The 21,488-nt window shown below is 40.9% G+C and overlaps 2 protein-coding genes and 1 non-coding gene across 3 annotated transcripts; all 3 read right to left on the bottom strand.

The window, feature by feature from the left end:
• Positions 1–1,351: 1,351 nt before the first annotated feature.
• On the bottom strand, positions 1,352–4,381 carry RPS20 (ribosomal protein S20). The gene is made up of 4 exons (XM_027671449.1): positions 4,268–4,381; positions 2,832–2,931; positions 2,017–2,090; positions 1,352–1,575 (listed from the first exon to the last, which is right to left on the bottom strand). Exons 1-4 carry the CDS (start codon positions 4,268–4,270, stop codon positions 1,393–1,395), a joined length of 360 nt encoding a protein of 119 aa, XP_027527250.1. The 5' UTR covers positions 4,271–4,381; the 3' UTR covers positions 1,352–1,392.
• Positions 2,167–2,231, bottom strand: LOC113964744. The gene has a single exon (XR_003533281.1). It is a non-coding gene; the product is annotated as a small nucleolar RNA U54 (small nucleolar RNA).
• An 11,926-nt stretch (positions 4,382–16,307) lies between the features above and the next one.
• MOS (MOS proto-oncogene, serine/threonine kinase) lies at positions 16,308–19,899 on the bottom strand. Its single transcript, XM_027671066.1, has one exon. It carries the CDS (start codon positions 19,868–19,870, stop codon positions 18,821–18,823), a length of 1,050 nt encoding a protein of 349 aa, XP_027526867.1. The 5' UTR covers positions 19,871–19,899; the 3' UTR covers positions 16,308–18,820.
• Positions 19,900–21,488: the final 1,589 nt, after the last annotated feature.

The following is a 21,488-nucleotide window of genomic DNA, read 5'->3' as shown; positions in this document are numbered from 1 at the left end:
TTTTGACCAACAGGAAAGACCAAAGACAGAACTGATGTTAAAGCCTGCCAGCTCTCCCTAGATCCATCGCAGTGCCTTCAATCAGAGGGCTAAAGTTAAGCAGAGGGAAGACTACTTATGTGAAAGTTAGTATCTACTTGTACACAAAGGTCAGTGGGCTTCAGCAGTAACACTTCTCATCTGCTACTTGTTTGCTCATTTATCCCCACAGAGGACTCCATATAAACACAAATAATTTTAAAACTAGAGCTAGAAGTATTTGTCAGGAAGCTCATATTTGTAGTGTATTACCAGAAATGGACTTCTAGGAAAACACAGGTGTTTTGGTTTGTTTTTTTTTTTCCCCTCTGCTCATGCAGTTCTTCAGGATGTTTCCCAAGGAAGCAGGCTTGATGCAATCTGTACACATTAACTCAGTTTCTCACCTCTTCCTACTACCAAAGCTCTCAAGCCTGCTAACTAGATAGTTAGAATCTTTCTGAGGCTTTACAGTTATTGAAACGGAAGGACCTGAATCCCTTGAGTAAGGAAGCTCAAGCTTTGGCCACTGTTTTAGGTCTTAAAAAATGTAAATAGGAGCTGAAACTACACATTTCCACTAAATTCATTTGAATTCAAGTTCTTTCCTATGGTTGGAAACAGAAACAGCAACCTTATCTTAAATGGATTAAATGAAACTGGACTCTTTTATTCAACTCTGGGATTTCTTTGCCTTGTTGGTTTAAGAATTAATCATACCTCCTTTACTTGAGAGCCCTAAGCAGCAGCACCAAAAATGGCTGTTTTGCTGCTTTACATATGAACCTTACTTTTAACATTAATAATCATACCTACGGAAATCTAAACCTGAAAAGACAACTAGAGAGTTTCACAGCTTAGTTTTGTGACTCTACATGCAAGTCTAAAGAATGAACTTGCTAAATTCAATGTATTCACCACAAATTAGGAAGTTTTATAAGTAGTGTCCTCGGGATCCTTCACCTGTGACATGCTTGGAAAAAAACAAAGCCAAGTAAGCTTAGTGGTAGTTCTGCCTTGCACAGCAAGAACCAAGAATTGAAAACTTAGTAATTTACCTAAACATCAATTTTAATGCTACTGCTTGTCTGAGTATAGACTAAGATTTCAGTTAAAGTTAAACTCTTCATGAAAAATATATTTTTAATAAGTGCTGCATGACCATACAGTCACCAACCTCCATGAAACCATGATGCCCACGTTTCATTTTCCTGATGTTTACAGATATCATAATCTTCTTTAAATATCACACGGCATTTTGATTATGATCTCTGTTGTCCTTCATGAAAATCACAGAGCTACCTTTCTACACGCATATGAAAACAAACACTGATGAAAATTTGTAAATCAATTTTATTCAACAACGATGATCATTTAGGCATCGGCGATAGTAACTTCAACTTCTACACCTGGTTCAATGCTGATGGAAGTGATCTGCTTCACGATCTCAGAAGGGCTGTGTAAATCAATGAGCCGCTTATGGATACGCATTTGGAAACGATCCCAGGTCTTGGAACCTTCACCACAAGGTGTCTTCCTGGTAGTGATCCGCAGGGTCTGAAAAGTCAAACACGAGGTATTTAGCTGATGCACAGAGAGGAGTAATCTAGAATCACATAAAATATGATCACCTAAATCATCTAAAAATACTGTATGGTATCTATGACTTTAGAAAGTTACCTCTTAAGTTATAGTTTACTGATGTTAGCACTCCTTCCCCACCTATTTAATTTCATTTAAAAAAAAAGTTCATGATGAAAATAAATTGAACAGAAAAGCCCCTTCCACATTAAACATGTTTTGGACTAAACAGTTACCCTTAAGCATCAAAGCAACTTGTGAAATCACTATCTGTTCACACTGGGTCAACACTCAGTTTAGTAGTACCGCTTTTCATCTCACCTTTTTTTTTTTTTTTTCTTTTTTTTTGGAAAAAGATGTTTCTGCATAGTTGTAGAAAAAAACCCCAACTTTTAAGACAAGAAAAATGTTAAATACCTTGGTGGGCATGCGAACAGGTCCTTTCACCTTAAGGTTTTTTTCCTTAGCGCCTCTGATCAAGTCAGCACAGACTGGAAAAAGACAAAATAGCTCAGGTTTGTGACTATTTTACTTGCTTGTTTCCTTAAGTGAGTATTTCAAACAAGATGTTGGCTCAGAATAGCGTATTAGGTGATCACTGCCATTCATTTTAAGCATTATCCTCATAGCCAACACATACAAGTGGAAGTGTTATGCTTGGGTGAGCAAAATCAGGTTACAACAGTAGACAAAAGCCATTACTACAAGTTTAAACTGTATTTAAGCTGTTATCAGCCTGAAGATCCTGCAAACGGTGATTCTACAACATTTATGATTGTTATATAACATGTTATATGATTAAACACTGGCAAGGCCAGTTCCTAAACAAGAATAAATAATTTCTTAAAAGAATGTTATACTAAACTCTTCATAACATGAGTGACAAAATATTGAGAAACTGGTGCCTTTCAGTTCTTATAAATTCAAAGAATAACAACTATTTGAAAATCCCCCATGAGAACTAAAGCGAAGAAGCTGCACTCTCTTTCATTAGTCATTATGACATAAGTTTTCAGCAGGATAAAACCCCCCAAAACACTAGCTTTCATTAAGAATTAAATCAGAATTTACTTGTCAGTGTATGAAGCGCTTTGGGTTGACTCAGTGAGCCAAGCACGCAAAAGCTAACATCTTTAATTACAACTGTTTTCAATACATTTATTTTGCAATGCATTACGTGACATATTCATTACTTGACAAGCTACCCAAGTAAACAAAAAAGTACTACTCACCCTTCTCCAGTGATTTGACATTGCGACTTGTCAAAGTAATTCTAATACGATGAATTGCTACCTCTTGTTCCACAGGTGCTTTGCCAGTATCTTTAAACGCCTAAAATATTGAAGTTATAAATATCAGACACTACAGTGAACACCAACACTATCTACAGCCTCTTAAAAACAGATTTCAAGAGTGTAAAGAACAATTTCGATATGGGACTACATTGTTCTACTCAGTAGAAGAGATATCTGAAGGGTACGGTGGCACAGAAGAAGAATGGTGGTGGGAAAAGAATGAAAGAGCAAAGTTGTAACTCTAAGGAAAAGCTATTTTTTAGCGTCTAACTGCATCTCACGGTGGGAAGCTGCAAGCAAATCCCTCCCTGGTTTGCCTATATACAGCTAGCACAAACACTCCTTGTCCTCAAAAATACATTTAAGGCTTCATGTATCTTACCATTTAACCTCACCACGAATTAAGTAGCAAAGACTTGATCAACAAAACTGCAACAACTCACACTGCAAGAACAAAAAGGGGCACCTGGCCAGAAAGACTAATTCAGCCACTCAGGAAACTGATTTGAGAAGCTTATGCAATTAAGCGCTTGCAAATAATTGGGCATTAATGCAGGCTAAGTGAGCTGATGAAAACAGAAATAAAAATATGGAGGAAGAAAGATCTTGAAAAAACATGGATGATATATAGACAAATATATATATGTAAAACTATAAATATGAATAGCTAAAGGGGGGTTGCCCAGAGGATGGAGTCAGGCTCTTCTCTGTGGTGCCAACCAATAAGACAAGAGACAAGGGGCAGAAACTGATGCATAGGAAGTTCCACCTGAATATGAGGAAGAAACTTCTTTACTGTGCGGGTGACCGTGCACTGGAACAGACTGCCCAGAGAGGTTGTGGAGACTCCCTCACTGGAGATACTCAACAACCGTCAGGATGCAAACCTGTACAGTGTGCTGTAGGACGATCCTGCTTAAGCAGGAAGGTTGGACCTGATGTCCCACTGTGGTCCCTTCCAACCTGACCGAGTCTGAAATATGGATGTCACACACCGATGACCTGCCGCATTAACTGTCGCACACCCCCTCAACATGAGCTGACTCTGAGGGCACAGACACGAGGCCGTGTCAGCCCCGCTCCCGCCGCCTCCCCGAGGTGCCGCTCCCGACAGGAGTTCACGTGGGAGCTCCCGAAGCGAAACGCACTCCCGGGCTCTCAGGCCGCCCTCCCTACATGCCGGCGTAGGTGGGCTCCGGGAGCCGCTCCAGCAGCCGGGGCCCCTCCGCGCAGCGCCGCGACGCGCAGCCCTTTCCCCAGGCCGAGGGCCGGCACGGCCTGGGCGAGCGCGGCGGCCACGCGGCGCTGCCGGCGCGGCGGCCCCTCTTCCTCTCCTTCCCCTTCCCCCCGTCCCCGACGCTCCTCCGCCTCACCATGGCGGTAGCGGAGCCTTCCTGACCGACTTATTCCCGGGCTCGGGGCGGCGCGGGGCCCAGCGAACAGCGGTGAGCCAGGAGGCGGCGGCGGGCGGCGCGGTGAGAGGCGGGGGTGCCGGCGGCGGGCGCTTATATAGTGGAGCGGCGCCGCCTCCATCCGGGCGCTGTGGGACCTTTCACCCGACCGCTGGGTACGGAAGCGCTGGGGCGGGGAGACCGGGATGGCTCGGCTTCCTGCGCCGATGGTCGCCCCGTAGTCTCGGCTGATGGCGAGTCGAGAGGGAGAGGGGCCCGGGGGCTGCAGTGCCCCCCACACCGGGCTCGGCCGCGCCCAGCGGGGCACAGCGCCCTCCCCGCTCGGGCTCCGTGAGCATCTTGCGCTCCTGCCTTTTACAGTGGATCTCGCCGTTCTCCTGGGGGGAGCACCGGGAGTTGACGCACAAACGAGGCCTTATCGCTTCCGGGGATAGCGAGCACGCTCCCGTCTGAGCCTTTGGGTCTTGTTATTTTCGTTCGTCACTGGAAGCGACAGCACGAGAGGACATAGTCTTAAGCAGCGCCAGGGGAGGTTTAGGTTAGACATCAGGAATTTCTTCATAGAAAGGATGACTAGACATTGGAATGGACTGCCCTGGGAGGTGGTAGAATCACTGTCCCTGGAGGTATTTAAGAAGAGGCTGGATGTGGCACTCAGTGCCATGGTCTAGTTGACATGATGGTCTTTGGTCATAGGTTGGAGTCAGTGATCTTAGAGGTGTTTTTCAACCCAGCTGATTCTATGATTCAGTGACTCGGTAAAGTGGAGGTGTGAGAGCAGAAGCTTTAAGTAAAAGTACTGGTTTCATTCATGCTTACGTTTAAGGACTTAAATGAATTTATTTATGAAAGTTCCATTATTTATTGAGAGTGGGTGTTGGAGGGATTTTTTTTACTGAGCAGAGTCACTGATTTGGCCTGGACAGTGGTAACTGCCAGTCCCAAACCAAGTGTTTTGCTGAAAATATGTCTGTTTCTAGTTACATCACTGGTGAAACAGATATTATGAAATTATGGCCTATTGTAAGGTCACTGGTCACTGTGATTATCTTTTAAAATTATTACTTTAATTCTAGTTTGGGATTTAGTCCAGGAATCATAGACATGGATAATGTTAGCAAAATACTGCCACCTCTGGAAGCTCAGTGATTACTAGAGTTATTCAAAAAAGCTTGCTTGGTGTTTTAATATGAACTTACTTTCAGTGATCACACTATTCTTAATATATAGTTTTCCTCTACCAAATGCATTATAGGTCTTCATATTGTCCTTAAACCTCAGGTGATGGAGTTAACTTTAATATGCCAGCTATTCCATTGTGATGCTCAATTTTTAGGCTTGTTTGCACTTGGATTGTTTGTACTTGCTCTTTGAAATTTCTAGTTTACTAATATCTTTTTTGAAAGGACTAGAGGCTATATTCTGATAAAGCAGTTCCAATAAACATGGATACAGAAGTTGTCATCCTGTTGCTGCTTTCTGAAATGGAGCGATATCTTTTGCCAATGGAGATCAGTACTTGAAAAATGTTTTGATGATAGTCATGTTTCTTTGGTCTCTTCCTCCCTGCAATGAAAACAGCATTTGGTTCTGGTGGTTTGTTTTCTGAGCCATTTAACAATTATGTATATACTATTTTTGAACTCATGCATAAGGAACCCATGTTTACTCTGTTACCAGCTATTCCAACTACTTCCTGAGGAAGTTTTCCACCTATAAGTGTTTTATATCCATCATTCTTCAATACATGACCTCACACTGATCATGCTGAAACACTTAATTTTCCAGTAATCCAGATGGTTCCCAACCAGCAGTCTTGTTACACTATTTACTTAGAGCTTTTATGAATGTTCTTAGTGAACTTTATTTCCAGATAAAATACTGAGTAGGTTGCTGCCAAGAACTAATTCCTGTGGGATTCAATTAGAAATATGTCTGACTGAGTCCTCATTGGTGACACAGACCTGTAACTTTAGTTTTAATTTGCTTACTACAAGCTATATGTCCACAGCTGTGCCAGTTTCCCTGTGTTCTACTTAACAAGTCAATGTGCAAATGTGTTACATCAACACTTTTCTGTTATTTACCAAATGTATGCTGTAATTGCATGAGGAAAAAAAGTCATTCCAAAAAGATACATTTTCCATACGTTTAAGCTGTGTAATTTAAGTAAAATTTGCTCATTTATTTCTTGTTCCTGGATCAAGAAGTTGGTTTATTGTTTGGAGGTTTTTTTCTGGAATTAAGGCGAGGTTGACCGTAAGTTCCTGAATTTGTTCCTTTCTTACTTATTTTTCTAGTATTGGCACAACCTCAGCTTGCTTTGAGATTTTTCTTTTTTCCTGAGCTTCCCCAGATTTCTCAGAGCTTATGGAAAATCCACATTAACAGCACACAAGTCTCCTTTGCCAGCTCTTAAAATTCTTGGATGCAAGCTATATAGAGCTGCTGATTTAAAAACCGCCTTACTTCTATTCCTATGTTTAAGGCTTTCCATGGCTATTGTTAGACTTTTCTGATATATGTTGTTTTTCTCCACAAATGTAGAACAGAAATTTATCTGAACGTCCTGTTTTCTCTGAAATATGTGCTCCTTCATGCTATTCACATGAGTAAATAGCCATTCTAAATACAACTTTTTGCTTATCTTCTGAGTATTTTGCCATTCTTAGCTTCTGATTCATATTTTGTATTATGCCTGGTTTTCCTTCAGTTACATACTGGTTTTAATGTAGGTTTTTCTCCGCAGCCAATGATAACTTTAGTAATGAGATTGTGATTCTGTGACTTATAATATCCTGTTGGCCTGTGCTTTTTAGATGAAGCTTTCAGGAGTCTTTCCCTCATGTCAAGTAATTAAGAGGATAAAAGATTAAGAAGCAAGACATGCTTTTAACATGATTTAGTAGTCTGTAGGAGAAACAATTTAATACCTAATTTAATTTTATCATGCAGATTATCATTCCATGTGCATTCATTATACTTTCTGACTTTTATTTTGGGTTCTATAGATTACTGGGGCTTTTTTTCTCCCTTCTTTTGACTAGTTTGTCCTTCAGAAGACTAGATCCTGGGATGAACCTGTCTATGTGACAGAAGAGTTACCTGAGGGAGCATGTGCCTATTGTCACTCAGCATCTTCTAAAGTATTGTAATAACTTAGTGAGATGAAGGCTTGTGTTGTCTTCTGGTGAATGTTGAACTGATGCATCTTTGGCTGGGTCAAAGGACAGGTGTATTCCTCAGGCTTTGCCACTTGGGTTGTGAACACCATTTATTCTTTTGAGTAGATTTATTATTATTTCAAACAGGTAGCCTGTGAATGGTTTTGGCAGGGCTCACATTAGCTTTCTTCAATGTGCTTTGTCATTTTTCATAGTGGTTATTTGATGTGGGCAGCTCCCTGGAAGCTGTCTTTGTTATGCCAGCTTAATACCTCTAGTCTTCACTTCCAGTAGTAATTAACATATTGCCAAATATTCCTATTTACTTGTAAATCACTTGCTTTTCCAAGGTCTTGGGGATCTGAACACACTTTTAAGGGTTTTGTTTTAGCTTCTGGTCATAAAATACCTGTGAAGCAGTATCATACCTGAGGCTTCTCAGGAAATCATCAGTAGATGGTGGAGTATCTAAACCAGTCAGGAGAAATCCAATGAAAGCTATTTTCAAACCTTTTAAGAAAGGCTACAGCATCTGCTTGGTCTTAATTTTATGTATCTGCTGATTATCTTGTGTTAAGTTACTCAGTTGTATCATGTCACAGAACTCTCCTCCAAGTTCTTTGCTGCACAGTTAGCTTTATCTATAGATGCCTCAGCTATTGGAACTTCATAAAACCCACTGAATTAAAAATACTCCCTTTTAAAAGATTGATTTGTGTAGATGGGTTGCTAATTGGCAGTAGTCTTTGCAGGTAGCAGGTGGACAGAGTGCACAGTGCATGAGCACCAGTCTGCAGCTGGAGTTCTCATATTGCACTTAGCCTGTCCATTTTACATTTTCTAAATTTTCATGCCAATTCTGGCGTAAAGCTCAGCATATAAAAATGCAACCCACCCTTGAAATACTAGGCTCTCTTTACCTTAAAAGTTTCTCATGTAAGCATGGAAAACATGAACTAAGTCCATGACTTGGAAAAAAAGCAATTGTGCTTTGATGGAGTTCTTTACTGTTGACAAATGTTGCTGAAAATATTGATCATTAGGAGTCTTTCTTTCAAGTGGGCAACGTGAACTTCATAGTTATAACCACAAGCTCTTTCCTTCTAAATTTGTGCTTTATGCCTGACAGATAATACATGTGACTTCTAATATCATTGATGTGGTTAGAGCAAAACTTCTCCTTTGTCAGCCTGTTTTGGCTTGTTCTTCTGACACAAATCAGAGTGGCGAACATACATAGCTGCTGATATGCTACAGCATTCTAGTGACACCAAATCTGTGATACATCACTACAATATGTCTTCAAACCCTGGGGATTGAAACAGGATTGTCCATCTGTGCTGCTTTCAGGAGGAAATTATTTGAATTTGTCTTGCTCTGGTTCAGTCTTAAGATTTTTATTTTTTTTTCAAATTGATGAATTATGTCTTCTCTCCTTGTCTGGAAGAATGTTTGTTTCCTCTCCACTCCTTGCTCTGCAGATGTGATGCTTCTGTCAAATTTGTAATAATGAAAAATCTTTTTGCAGAGAATAATTGTGCAACTCACATAGTCTTGACAGCAACTAAGGTTGTTTATTGATTAGCAACATGTAATTTGCTGGTAATCAGTGAACTATACATGGTGGATCAGTATCAGCAATACAACAGAAATCACATTACTAGAGGCTTACAAACTATTAGTAAACACCTACAAATTTCTTAGATATCCTTCTACAACTGACCCCATTTACATATGCACACATTTTTATATGCACTTCCATGCAAGAAGTGTGGGTTACAAATGCACACTCCCACTCTAGGGAGCCTGTGCAGCTAATCCACATGCCAGCAAAAGCGTACTCTATGAGTTTCCATATGCACTCCTGAAAGGTGGGTCCCCACTGCTCTGCCTCATCCTGTCAGCCCCCCAGCCCGTACTGGGAGTGGCATGGCAGATACCGTGTCCAGTGGGGAGGATCTCAGAAGTGTTCACACCTGCTGCTCTGGTACTGCTCTCCCACCCCAAGGTTTCTGCCACTAACCACAGATTCTTGCGCTGCTTTTCAAGCTAACTTTTCCTTTTTTTTCTTCTCTCAAAAGGCTCTCAGTTATCTAATTCTCTGGTTACTGTTTAATCTGGGTGCTCATTGTCTTAAGCAAGCTTTGTTACTGCTAATTTCCTCTTAGTGTTATCAGGTTTTGGGCAAACATCCTCTCAAAACATGCCAATTCTGGGTACTCTGTTCACACACACTCTTTACACTTGCATTCCTACCATATCATCTGTTGTTATCCAGGCCAGGTTACCAAAAGGGGGCATGCAATTCTGGTACAAAAAAACCCCAGCATCAGCCCAGTGAAAGCAAAACTAGTGGAAATGCAAACAGAACTGTGTTTTTGCATCCAGTTTTCATTTTGGAAATCAATTCAGAAGACTTCATATGTGGAAAGGTTAATCAAGTATAAAAAAATGAACTCTACACAATTTTCTCCAGATTTGTCTACTTGAGGCAGCACTGCTTGGCACTGTTTGTTGTAATCTCTTTTACTTTGAAAAAATAGACAGTTTGGGAAGACTGCAATAGTTTGTAGAATATGTTGAAGACTTGCTGCTGCTCAGATAATATCCATGAGACTTGTTGAACATAGCAAGCTGTGTTACCAACAGAATTGGAAATGGCTTCCAGGACACAGGTTTGTTTGCTACTCTTACCTCGTTGGCTTCTTTATGGATGCTTTGTATTCGTAGCGTTTAGGAACTAGTAGTGTATGCTGGTGCATACAAACTCTCACAGTACTGTGCTAGTAAAAACTTTGGAGTTGTCTTTTTTCCTTATGTCTGCCTCCTGCAAAGACTTCGTGGGAAGCTGCCAGCAGCTGGATATTAGTATGTTTGGATGTTTGTCCTTGAGGAAGAAAATGTTGTTTAACTTTACAGCAATTCTGTATACCAGTGTATGTAGCCCACATATATGTTTGCCCGTGCCCTCTCTTGTAGAGCCCAGTCATGAAGTCACTGATCATGCTTTTTGCATCCAAAACCCAGTTTAATCTAATCTAATTCTTTGGCGAGACAGAGTAGTAGGGAATTGTTTCATGGTGCTTGTACTGCTTCTCTATCATGGAACAGTGATAATTTGAGGAATGGTCCTGACCTCACACTGCCTTATGACTAGAGGAAAAATTTCTCTTGATATGTAATGCATCACTGCATCATGTGTAGGTTTTTTGTTCCTGAGAAGTTTTTCCTCATCTCTTTAAGATTAGTGTCCATTTCCTGATCCAACTGGTTTTCAGATGATGAAAGTTTGCAAGCACAAAATTTAGCAAATGCTTGCCACAGATGAAGATGAGACTTAAAGCAAGAGTTGATCGCCATCTTCATGCTACAGTACAATTAGAGCAAGATATTAGTTGCAACTCACAATTTTATCTAGATTACATCCAGGTGTTGAACTTCTGTGGGACTTGTGAAAAGGTGCCCTTCCCAACCCTGGCATCAGTAAAGAAAGATTAAAGCCAATTCGGTAATGCTTCTGTTGTGATCTGACCCTCTATGACCCAGGCAAGTTAAATTACTCAAAGCCTGACAGAAACAGGAATAACAACATAGAACTTAGGACCTGGAACTAAAGGAGATACTCTGGTGTTAAAGATGTGCTTTAGAAACAGGAGTTAGCCACTGAGGAAATCGTTACACTGTGATTGCTCAGAACAGCTGGTCAGATCCACAGTGTAACATGAAAATGATCCGAGAGGCATCAAATATGAAGAAGTTTTGGTTTCAAAGGGTTTGCTAACTTCTCTAAAAGGCTAACATGGCAAAGTGGCAGCTGTGGCTTACTGCATAGGAGTTCTGAGGTTGTGGTAGGGGAGCAGGATCAACAACAGTAGAGTCTGTAATGTCATCTCATGGAAGACCCAGAAGTTTTATTTAAGAGAATAACTTACTAGGAGAGTACAGCAAGTCTATTAAACTTGTCTTTCACCTAAATATATGTCAGAAGTTCTTACTGGTAATGAAAACTGGGCTTGTACATGTCCTTTCACACCAGACTATATAACATCGTTGTAAATGTGGAATAAGTTTTGGAAATTATATAAAACAGAAGCCTTTTTCCCCTGCCACAATCACTTAAATGATGTAACAGCAATTATATGTAAATGCACACAAGTGCACTTCCAACACTCCTGCCTCTGTGCACAGTGAAAACCCTAGCAACAGGTTTTCCAGATGCAGATCAAGGGAAGCAGTACTGTCCACAGGCTTAAAACCAAGGAAAAAATAGTATTAGCATTTAAGAGGGTTATGTTCAAGCATTCAGTTTTTAGGCAAATAAAAATAAGTATCATGGTATACACAGAACGTGGGTTTGAGTATGGTAGCCATGCCTCTTGAAAAAATTCCAGAAATATCAATACCTGTAATTTTTTTCAGTATTATGGTTTTCTTTTAAATACAAAACACACATGTTAAAAAAATATTCATTATGAATGACTGTTGGAAGATGTTTCTGAGAGCACCCAGCAGGTACTTCATCCTATCAATAACCCCTTACCACATCAGAGCAGGTATATTTCCTTTTTGAGAGTCCCTTATGTATTTAAAGGAACAACTGATTCTCATACACTCTTATTCCTGGTGTAAGGTAGAGCCAATAACTTTGTTCTGGTGGGCACAAATGCTTATGCTAATACCTAGGGATTGATTCTCATCTTTCCTAAACACAAACAAAACAAAACCAACAATACACCTTTGATAAAGGAAGTGTAGCTTTTTACTCTTAAAATCTTCTGTACATAAAGGAAATTTCTTTTCCAGCAAAGAAATCTACTTTGCTAAGTCATTGGTGCTATTAAAGTGTAGCACTCTCAGGCAGTTTAGGGACAGGTAATGGTTTGCAGAACATTTAAAATTAGACAGTTTTTCAAGAGCACTTGCGTTTTTGGAGGGCTGGGGCTGAGAGTGGAAGGTTATGCTTCTTTTAACTAAATGGGACTACTACGACCTGGTGGTAATGGGTGACCACTCTGAACTGAATCAGTGGCCTTGGCTAATTTTAAGCACTAGTTCAAGACCTTAGTTTAAGTCATACAGGGTTCTGACAGCCCAGTGGGCAGGTATCTCTAGCATACAACACAGAAAGTCACGTGCCAGAATAAAGTTATTTTTCAGTGAGAGCTTCACTGATTCACATGCTTGTAGCAAATAGGTTTGGGATTTGGAGTGTCTCCCCTCTCCCTGTTTCTGGCTTGACTCCTTTCCTTCTCCAGCCACCTCCCTTGTTGCCCTGTGCAAATGGCCCTTTTTCTATGATTGGTCAGGTAGTGCTAATTTTTATGATCAGGACACTTTTTCAAATGCTGTTTGCAATTCAGTATACAACTTTTTAAACAAACTATGCAAGTATGAAAACGTTTTTTAAAAAAACTAACATTTCCTCTGAAAGTCAGCTTTTGGCAAAAAAGATTAATTAAACTTTAGGAATACCCTTTTTCCCCTTTAAGAATATCCTTTTTTCCCCTTTAAATCAGAAAACATCTACTAGCATTCATTTCAGTCTCAAAAGCTATACAAGGATTGATAACTTTAAGGGAGGTCTGGAGTTCTGTCACTTTCTTAACGAAGAGAAATCTGGATGACATTCATCTACTGGCATGTCAGTGCAACGATACATTCCTTCAAAAGTTTTGCACGTGGCTTTTGTGTTATCTGTAAAATATCTTATTAGAACTGTCAGATAAGAGAAAAACAAGGATGTGGAAAAAGTATATGATATCTCCCTAAACTTCCTGTATTATATCATATGTAGTATTAACTACTATTAAAAAAAACCCAGCTTCCCCAGCCTATCAGTTCCCTTATTTACATTTATCTTTTTTACAGTCTCTGTTCAGGTGCAACTTTCTTTACTTGTCTCTGGGAGCAGCTTCATTTGTGCCATATCTGAATCGAAATCCTTTTCCCATTTTCATAGTAAGTGGTTGAGAAAAATACATGGCTTGAAAATAAAACTGATTTTCCCTCCACCCTTGTGGGGGGAGTAACTTGAAAAGAGCTAGACATTTACGTTTCCAATTTGCAGCCTACTTTGCTCTTTGTAGCCTGGCACATGTGCAGTAGAATATTTATTAAGTTATGAATTACCCTATTATCCCAGGTACCCTGCAAAGGCAAATGCAATCACCTCCCTGCTCTGCTGAACACTTGAGCTATTGAACCTCAGGCTGGGTTGAGAGCAAAACTCAGCCTCACGCTTGGAGAAGTCCAGGGGCGGATGGTGGTTCCTCTACTGCCAAACTGTCCCATGGCATCTTTAGCTGATGGCAGACTGGGATAGATGCCAGTAGACTTTTTTGTTCCATTTTCCTTCTTTAACTGGTTTTAAGGCTTTTCATTTGACAGGCAGACAAATATTTGGCAGCTGGGTTAACTGAAGCATAGAAAGAGGCTCTTTGAGTGCTTTATGAAGGTATTTGCAGCAGATAAATGGCTAAAATAAACAATAGGTAAAATTTTCCACATACAGTTAATTTTAAAAATAACCATTCATTTTCTGTCCCTGTTTTCATCTTTGTTCTAGTGGATGAATTCATGAACACAAATGCTAATGCTGCAAAAGTTGATATACAATTCAAATAATAAACATCCACTTGATTCTCATTGAATTTACAAATATTTGTGTTATATTGTGTAAAACAGTCTTTGTTTTCTTTGCTGCGGTATATCTTACCACAGAATACAGAAGCAACCCATACATCTTCACACTTATGTTTTTGTGCTTCCCATCCTAATTCTGTACTGAGGACCTGCCCACCTCCAAGTCACATAGTATTTTTATTATTTGAAGATAGTGATGTTGTTACCACTTTCTTTCTGGGTTGAGATAAAGCTTAATACTGAAAAAAAAAAAAGAAGCCTCCAAGGAAAGAGGAGCAAACAACAGAACAAGCCAGGACCAGGGTTACAGAAGCTTCTGGTTGATGGGAAGCCAGAAGCTCTGTAAAAGAGAAACAGATAAAGGTTCCCCACTTAATTGTCAAGTATGTTTACATGCAATACTCCACCCCACCTCCAAATAAAGAGAGTAGCATCTGAATTGTAGCTTATGCTTCTTTTTTCAAAACCTATTTTGAAATGTCTGTTGATATTTCTATTTGGGAACCAAAGACACTGAACCTTAAGTAAGAGCATGAAGATTAAGACAGAAGATAAAATTCCTGTAATCAACTTAATGGCCCTTTGCTCCACTCCTGGTCCAGTACAGCCATGACTTTCTTGTTCTGGCAGAGCCCTGAGCTGACCAGAGAGCTCCACATGTGTCTCACCAGGGCTGAGTGAACAGCAGGGAATAACCTCTTCTAGCAGCGCTCCAGAAGAGCTGGCAACACCCTTTGGAGTGCACCACAGATGCTGTTGGCCGCCTTTGCCACAAGGGCGCATTGCTTGCTCATGTTCAACCTGGTGTCCCAGGTCCCTGCAAAGCTTCTTTCCAAGCGGTTGGCCCCCAGCCCCCTGCATCGGTTCCCATCAGCGGATTTCTCCAGCTTGGTAAGATCTCTCTGAACACCAGCACAACCATCCAAGGTATTGACTGCTCCATCCAATTCTGTATCAACTGCAAAATTGCGGAGGGTACACCATCCCATCGTCCAAGGCTTTAATGGAGGTGTTAACCTGCACTGTGTCCAGTATTGATCTCTGGGATACACCACTAGTGACTGATCTCCCACTAGACTTCATGCCATTGATCACAACACTGAGCCCAGCAGCTCAGCTAATTTTCAGTTTCCACTATCTAGTCAGTGCTTCATCAGTTTCTTTATGAGAATGTAATGGGAAACAGCATCAAAAACATCACTAAAGTCAAAATAAGCAACAACCACTGCTCTCCAGCAGCCAGTAATCTCATTGCAGAAGGCTCCTAGGTTGATCAAGCATGATTTCCTCTTGACAAATCCCCTATGATCCCCCAAACGCCTTTTTGTCCTTCATTTATTTGGCAATGATTTCCAGAATGGTGCATTCCACCAGTTTCCCAGGGATTTAGGTGAGGCTGACTGGCTTGTAATTTTCTACATCCTCCTTTTTGCCATCTTGCAGACATGAGTTAGATTTGTTTTCTTCCAGACCTCAGGAATCTCTCCTGACCACATGACCTTTCAAAGGTAGTCAAGAGTTGCCCCACAATGATATTGGCAAGCTCTGTCAGCATTTGTGAGTGCATCCCATCAGGTCCTCTGAACTTCTGTAAGTCTTGTTTAAATGTTCCCTAACCTCATCCTTCTTTACCAACAGTAAGTCTTCCTTGCTTCAGCCCCCCCACTGGTCTCTCAACTCTTGCATATTTATTATTTACATTTGAGTTTAATCAGGAGCTCCTTGTTTATCCCTCGGGGCATCCTGCCACCTTTGCCTGATTTCCTGCTTATGGGGACTGAATCTTGAGCTTGTAAAAGGCAATCTTTGAAGACAAACCAGCTGTCCTTGGCCCCTCCTCTTCAGGATCATATCCCAAGGAAGTCTTTAAAAAATAAGTTTTCTGATTACATGATTGACATCTGTATAAGATACGTTAGCAGATCCTATATTAAAGGAAATAACAGACACATAGACATGATTTGTTTAGAAGGAGCCAATATTGCTTTGGCTGGAAGGAGTTGCACTTCACAATTGTGTTGGATTGTATTAGAATTCTTTAGGAGCACTGACAGCATGCAGATAAAGCACTGATTGATATGTTCCCTTAGGGTTTCCAAAGGTATTTGAAAAATCCTTCACTGCAAACTTTTGAAAGGTATTACGCAGCCACATTTAGGAGAGAAAATCCTGCACTGGATAAGTCAAAAGATAGGCACAGGGGTAAAGTGTCAGTTCTCTCAGCTAGAGAAAGTGTCCACTGGTGTTTCAGGGGATGCTGTGCTGCCCAGCACATCCATAAATGAAGTGCGAGAGAGTGAGCCATAAGATAAACAAATTTGTTGATAGTGGAGTTATTTTGGACATTAATTGCAAGGGCCAACTACAAACTGGCAGAAAGCAATTCAAGGTATATATATATATATATTTATATATATATATAAAGTGAAGCAAGCAGGCAAAATTATCCTTATCACATAGAACCAGGGATTCTGAGCTATTAGGGTTGAGATGTTTCTTGATTAGTATTAACTCAGAGCTCAATAGCAATCAAAAAACCCTCAAAACAAATCAAACCTTAGAAGTTACTAAAAACTAGAGACCATCATTATTACAGCAGAGTATGATGTGCCTACATCTTGAATGCTGTACAGAGTTCTCTCTCACTTGCTATCAAAAGAGAACCCTGAAAAATTGACAGAGACATCTGCAGAGCTGATTATACTTCAAGAGTAGGTCTTGGCCATCCAGTATCATTCTGTCAAGTACAACAGAGAATTTGAAGGGTGCTTGATTTCTCACAGAGACTCAAGTAGCACTTGTTGATGCTGAAGGATCATTAAGGAAAAAATAGCAGTTTTCTAGCAGTATAAGCAACCAGCTACCTAGATTGGCAAAATAAATACAACACATAAGCATCTAGGGACTACTAACAAACTTCAATTCCATTTTTTATTATATACTTTTGAAAACTGGAGAAGCACTTTTATTTAAGGCTTGATGTTAAGATGAGGCATCAATTGGCTTTATCTAACATTTTATCTTAGATGCCCTCAGCTAATCATTTCAAAAGGTAACTGACTTATCATAATAACTTCTTTAAGATAACTTCTTTATTAGAATAAGTTATGCTACACACACAAAAAAAGTTCTGGTTCTATAGCGTAATTATTTTGACAGAGAAAACATGGGAAATATTTTCCAGGATTCACCTTAGGTTTTTTGATTCCAGCCAGCATTTTACAGTTCTGCTTAAGGGGGACAGAAGACCAAGAAATAGTTAAGCTTAGATATGCTTTATAAACCATTAATTTCAATTACCAACCCAAATACCATAAAGACCTACAGAATCATCTCAAATTCACATAGTTGCTCATTTCCAGGATTTCACGGGGCTAAGAACAGATGTGTGTCAGAAATCAGGAAACTGGCTCAATTCCTTGGGGATTTTTTTTTCCAGAATGGAAGCAAGGGGGAGGAAGGGTAAAGAAGAAAAACAATTTGACCGAAACATCACTCTTTCTCCTGTCTTAAAAAGAAGCAGAGTCTTTGAGCACAATGGCAATATCAGCTACAGCAGTTGGCCTCTGATAAGGGCTCAGATGTACAATTATCAGTTCTGATAAATCATGGATCAGAGCTCTTTGTCATCTGCATTGCCTACAGCGCTTCCTTTCCCAGACACATTACAGCCAGATTAGGAAAGATAGTAGATAAGACATAAGCAGTGCAGAGGATAGTTCAATAGCAAACACTTTGAGTACCAGCAGAGCATCATTATTACTGCTTTAAGCAAACTTCCTTTACAGTACTTCCAGTATCTTGTCTAATACTGACCCATGCATTATGAAGCACAAATAATCCTCCCTTTACCAATAATTTTTTCCCCAATTTTTTTATTTTTCTAACTCACCCTGTACCTCAAAAACTTGGTAACTTTCTGCTCTGCACAAGATGCTCTTATAATGCTTCAGATATGAAAGTTTGCAGTGTTCCAGCTAGCAAGTTGAAACTAACACCTCCTTCGTAGCAGGGAGGTCTTATAAAAGTACAGGTTGTTAATGTATCTTCTTACTCTTAATAGCCTTAGACTGGCAAAAAGTTTCCTTATTTCAAGATGTATATCTTATAGTAGTTCACATTTTCCATATCAAAAGCAGCATACTTACTGGAATTAAGTACATCCAAGAACAAGGGAAAAAAACCCCATTGACACTCTGTATTTATTTTTCTGCATTCATTGATTTGCGATACCTACTCATTCCTTGGAAAATGGAGAGGAAAAGCTCAAATGCACAACCCTAGTTAGTGAAGAACTACTCATATCTGACATTTTGAAAATACCAAAAGGTATTATATATAAAGAACCTTCCAAAAGCTCCTTAGCCCCTTTTTTTGTACTTCACTTACTTAAAACCAACTATTTTTTTTTGCACATCACATTCTCCAGTTTCTCCCTGAGCAAGACAGCACACAACAGATCAGCCTGAAGAAGTTGTATCTGCCAGTGTCTTGATCCTTGTGTCTATTCCCTCCCCAAGGTAAAAGCCCACAGTTTTATTAAATCTCTTTATTTATAGTCTTCTTAAAACAGTTTGGGGTTGTTTTTTTTTTTAGTATAAAAAAACAGCAACAAAACCTTTAGAACACACAGGGGCTAAATTAATTATGTTCAGAGAAAGGGTTAAGGAAAAGTTGACAAAATAAATTTGAAGTGTCCTGAGTTTTCCTAGAGACTCTGTTTGAGGGCCCTGAGGCTGGGAAGCAGCTGGGCTGCACTCAGGCGCTCCTCTACATTGGCATTCCAGCAGCAGCTAATAATACTCTGGAGTCTCTGGCCCAGTGGTGACTCGTGGAAAACAGCAGCAGCCAGCGAAGGGCGTAAGTTGTAGGCTACCACAGCATAGAGCACGTACTGCCGCTCTCCCAGGTAGGGCTGCTCCCGCATGACAATTTGCCAGAGCGTGATGGCAAACGAGTAGATGTCTGCTTTGGCAGTGACCCTCTCCCCCTTGAGGAGCTCAGGGGCACGGTGTGTGTATGTGCCCCCTTGCTGGCAAACATGGGGGCTGTGGGACAAGCTCTCCTCCAGTTTCTGGGAGCACCCAAAATCTCCAATCTTGCACACTCCCTGCTCAGTGATGAAGATGTTTGCAGGCTTCAGGTCCAAGTGCACAATGTCCTGTGAGTGGAGAAAGGCTAAGCCAGTCATGATGTCACAAGAATAGCACACAGTCTCTTCCATGCTCAGGGCCTTCCTTCCACATCCTCCTTCATCATCTTCACCCTGTCTCCACGCATCACCAGTGCCATAAATCACATGGTGCAGGGTGATGCTGCCCACATACTCCATAATGATGGTGCCCAGGCTGTTCTCACTGGCCGGGGCACACGTGCTGGCAGCCACCACACGTACCACATTATCATGCTGTAGCCAGGCTACGTTCAGCTCAGCCCAGAAGCTCTGTCGCGATGCCAGCCGGTTTTTGCTGCTTTTCTTCACCTGCTTTACAGCCACAGTTGTACCATGGTAGGTAGCTTTGTAGACAGAACCAAAGCCCCCAGAGCCTATGGGCTGCAGGAGGCAGAGTTGCTCCCAGTCAATGGAGCACCAGGCCAGGCGTGGAGGCAAGCGGCGAGTCCTGACTGAAGGAGTTCCCCCCAAAAAGCTTTTGCTGTCTTTGCCAGGGATAACTAAAGGGCTACTGCAGGGGCGCAAATGTGCAGATGGGGAATACTCAAAAGAAAGAAAACAATTAAGAGGAAGAGGTGATGGCATAATAAGATGGAGAAAACCAGAAGCAGTTAATAAGACAGAAGACTAGAGAAATTTCCCCAACAGAAAGGACTCTACACTGCCTTTCAAAGCCTTTTATCCTCCCTTCACCATTCTCCCTCCCACCCCCAAATGAGCTGCATCTGTCTCAACTAGCTGAACCAAATCAGTCTCACCTGGAAACATTCTTCTCCAACCCTGAAGCAAATCTCTAGAAAGTCAAAGCAAATGGATTTAAAGCTAAAAAGTTAATAACTCATAAGTATTTCACATCATTTCTAATCTCAAAAAGAAAGATGTTCTGCCCATTGAAAGCCTCTAGCAAAATGCCCCAGGAGTTAATAAAGCAGTGACTAGTGAATGCATTTCACCATGACTCCAGGCAGGAATGATCAGCATTAGGTGCATTAAACAGCTCAAAGTCTTTGTCAGTGGAAGTAACTGAAATGGTGAGTGCTAACATTTGATGGGGCTACAGCAGGCATAACTAAATATAAAAGTGCGTTTGTAGAAACCTACCACTTCAACATGACTGGGACAAAGGGACTGGTTTGGCTGCTCAGTTCTGCCCATGCAGGACAGCAACCTTAATAGCAGCATAAATACAAATGATTGCTCTGTATCATCCTTTGGATATAGTAACTAGAATTATATATAAGTATTTGGTAGTCTTCCCATCACACCTCATGCAGTTACTAGAGGTATTTTATTTCTGGATCCTCCTTTGAAAACTTACTGCTGAATTTACAGAGCTGTTCTGGCAGAAATAAAAAAAAATGTAATTTCGCCTTGGTGTTTCTTCACAGGGGCTTTTGGAATTTTGACCCTGCTTTCACATATTCACAGTGGTCATTCTAACTGCCCTAGTGTTTGGTACCTTCTGTACTGCCCAGGTATCAGAGCACACTTATGGAACCTATACAGCTAAGGGCTTTTGAATATTCCAGTAAGTAACTTTCTGTACATGTTGACAAGCATCTTGGAAAGACTGGGCCTCATTTCCCACCTCCTCACCCTTCAGAACCTTCCTCTGGATGTCAGCTTTGTTGGTGTGGATCCTGCCATGGGACCAAAAAGATTGGCAGTGCCTGTTTCTCCAGAGTTTACCTCTGGGCAGTACTGGCTCTGCAGGCAGTTCCTGCAGTCTTCCTGGTGTTTTCTGTTCTCTTTCTTTTGCTTCTCTGGATAAGATGCAGCACGTCACCGAGGGAGGTTTCAGGGGTACTCAGAACATGTGCAAGGAAAACTTGTGTTCTCCACCTTGAGATGGATTCAGTTGCTCACCTCAACAGGCAAACCTGATGTCCAAAAGGCATCTTCTGATCCTACTTGAACTCTAGAGGGTGAATTCATTCTGTAGTAAATTGGTGATGGAGATCTTCCCTAGTACTGAGACTATCAGGAGAAATTTGTCACAGCAATTCACAGGGAAGCAAGCTTGGATCAGAGTGTGAATAGGGAATTTGGGTTATCACCTGGCAGTGTGTGAAACAGACAGGCAGTGAAAGAACTGGATAAACAGGTGCTAATAGTTGTTACCAAGTGAGAGTGCAAAGACTTAAGGATGGCAAAAGGCCTCTCAGTGGCCCTGGGTACGACAGTTCCTGCAGATGAGACTGGC

Source organism: Neopelma chrysocephalum, unplaced genomic scaffold (assembly GCF_003984885.1).
Source record: "Neopelma chrysocephalum unplaced genomic scaffold, ASM398488v2 Primary Assembly neopelma1_22, whole genome shotgun sequence".
Taxonomy (NCBI): Eukaryota; Metazoa; Chordata; class Aves; order Passeriformes; family Pipridae; genus Neopelma; species Neopelma chrysocephalum.
Note: the sequence above shows the minus strand (reverse complement) of the source record. Positions and strands in the feature narration are given on the sequence as shown.

Coding starts and splice junctions, on each gene's coding strand:
- RPS20 (XM_027671449.1), bottom strand. Junction 2,091..2,831: donor TGTCAAATCACTGGAGAAGG/GTGAGTAGTACT, acceptor GTCTTTTTCCAG/TCTGTGCTGACTTGATCAGA. Junction 1,576..2,016: donor CTGTTCGCATGCCCACCAAG/GTATTTAACATT, acceptor TTGACTTTTCAG/ACCCTGCGGATCACTACCAG.
- MOS (XM_027671066.1), bottom strand. CDS start 19,870: ATGCCATCACCTCTTCCTCTTAATTGTTTTCTTTCTTTTGAGTATTCC.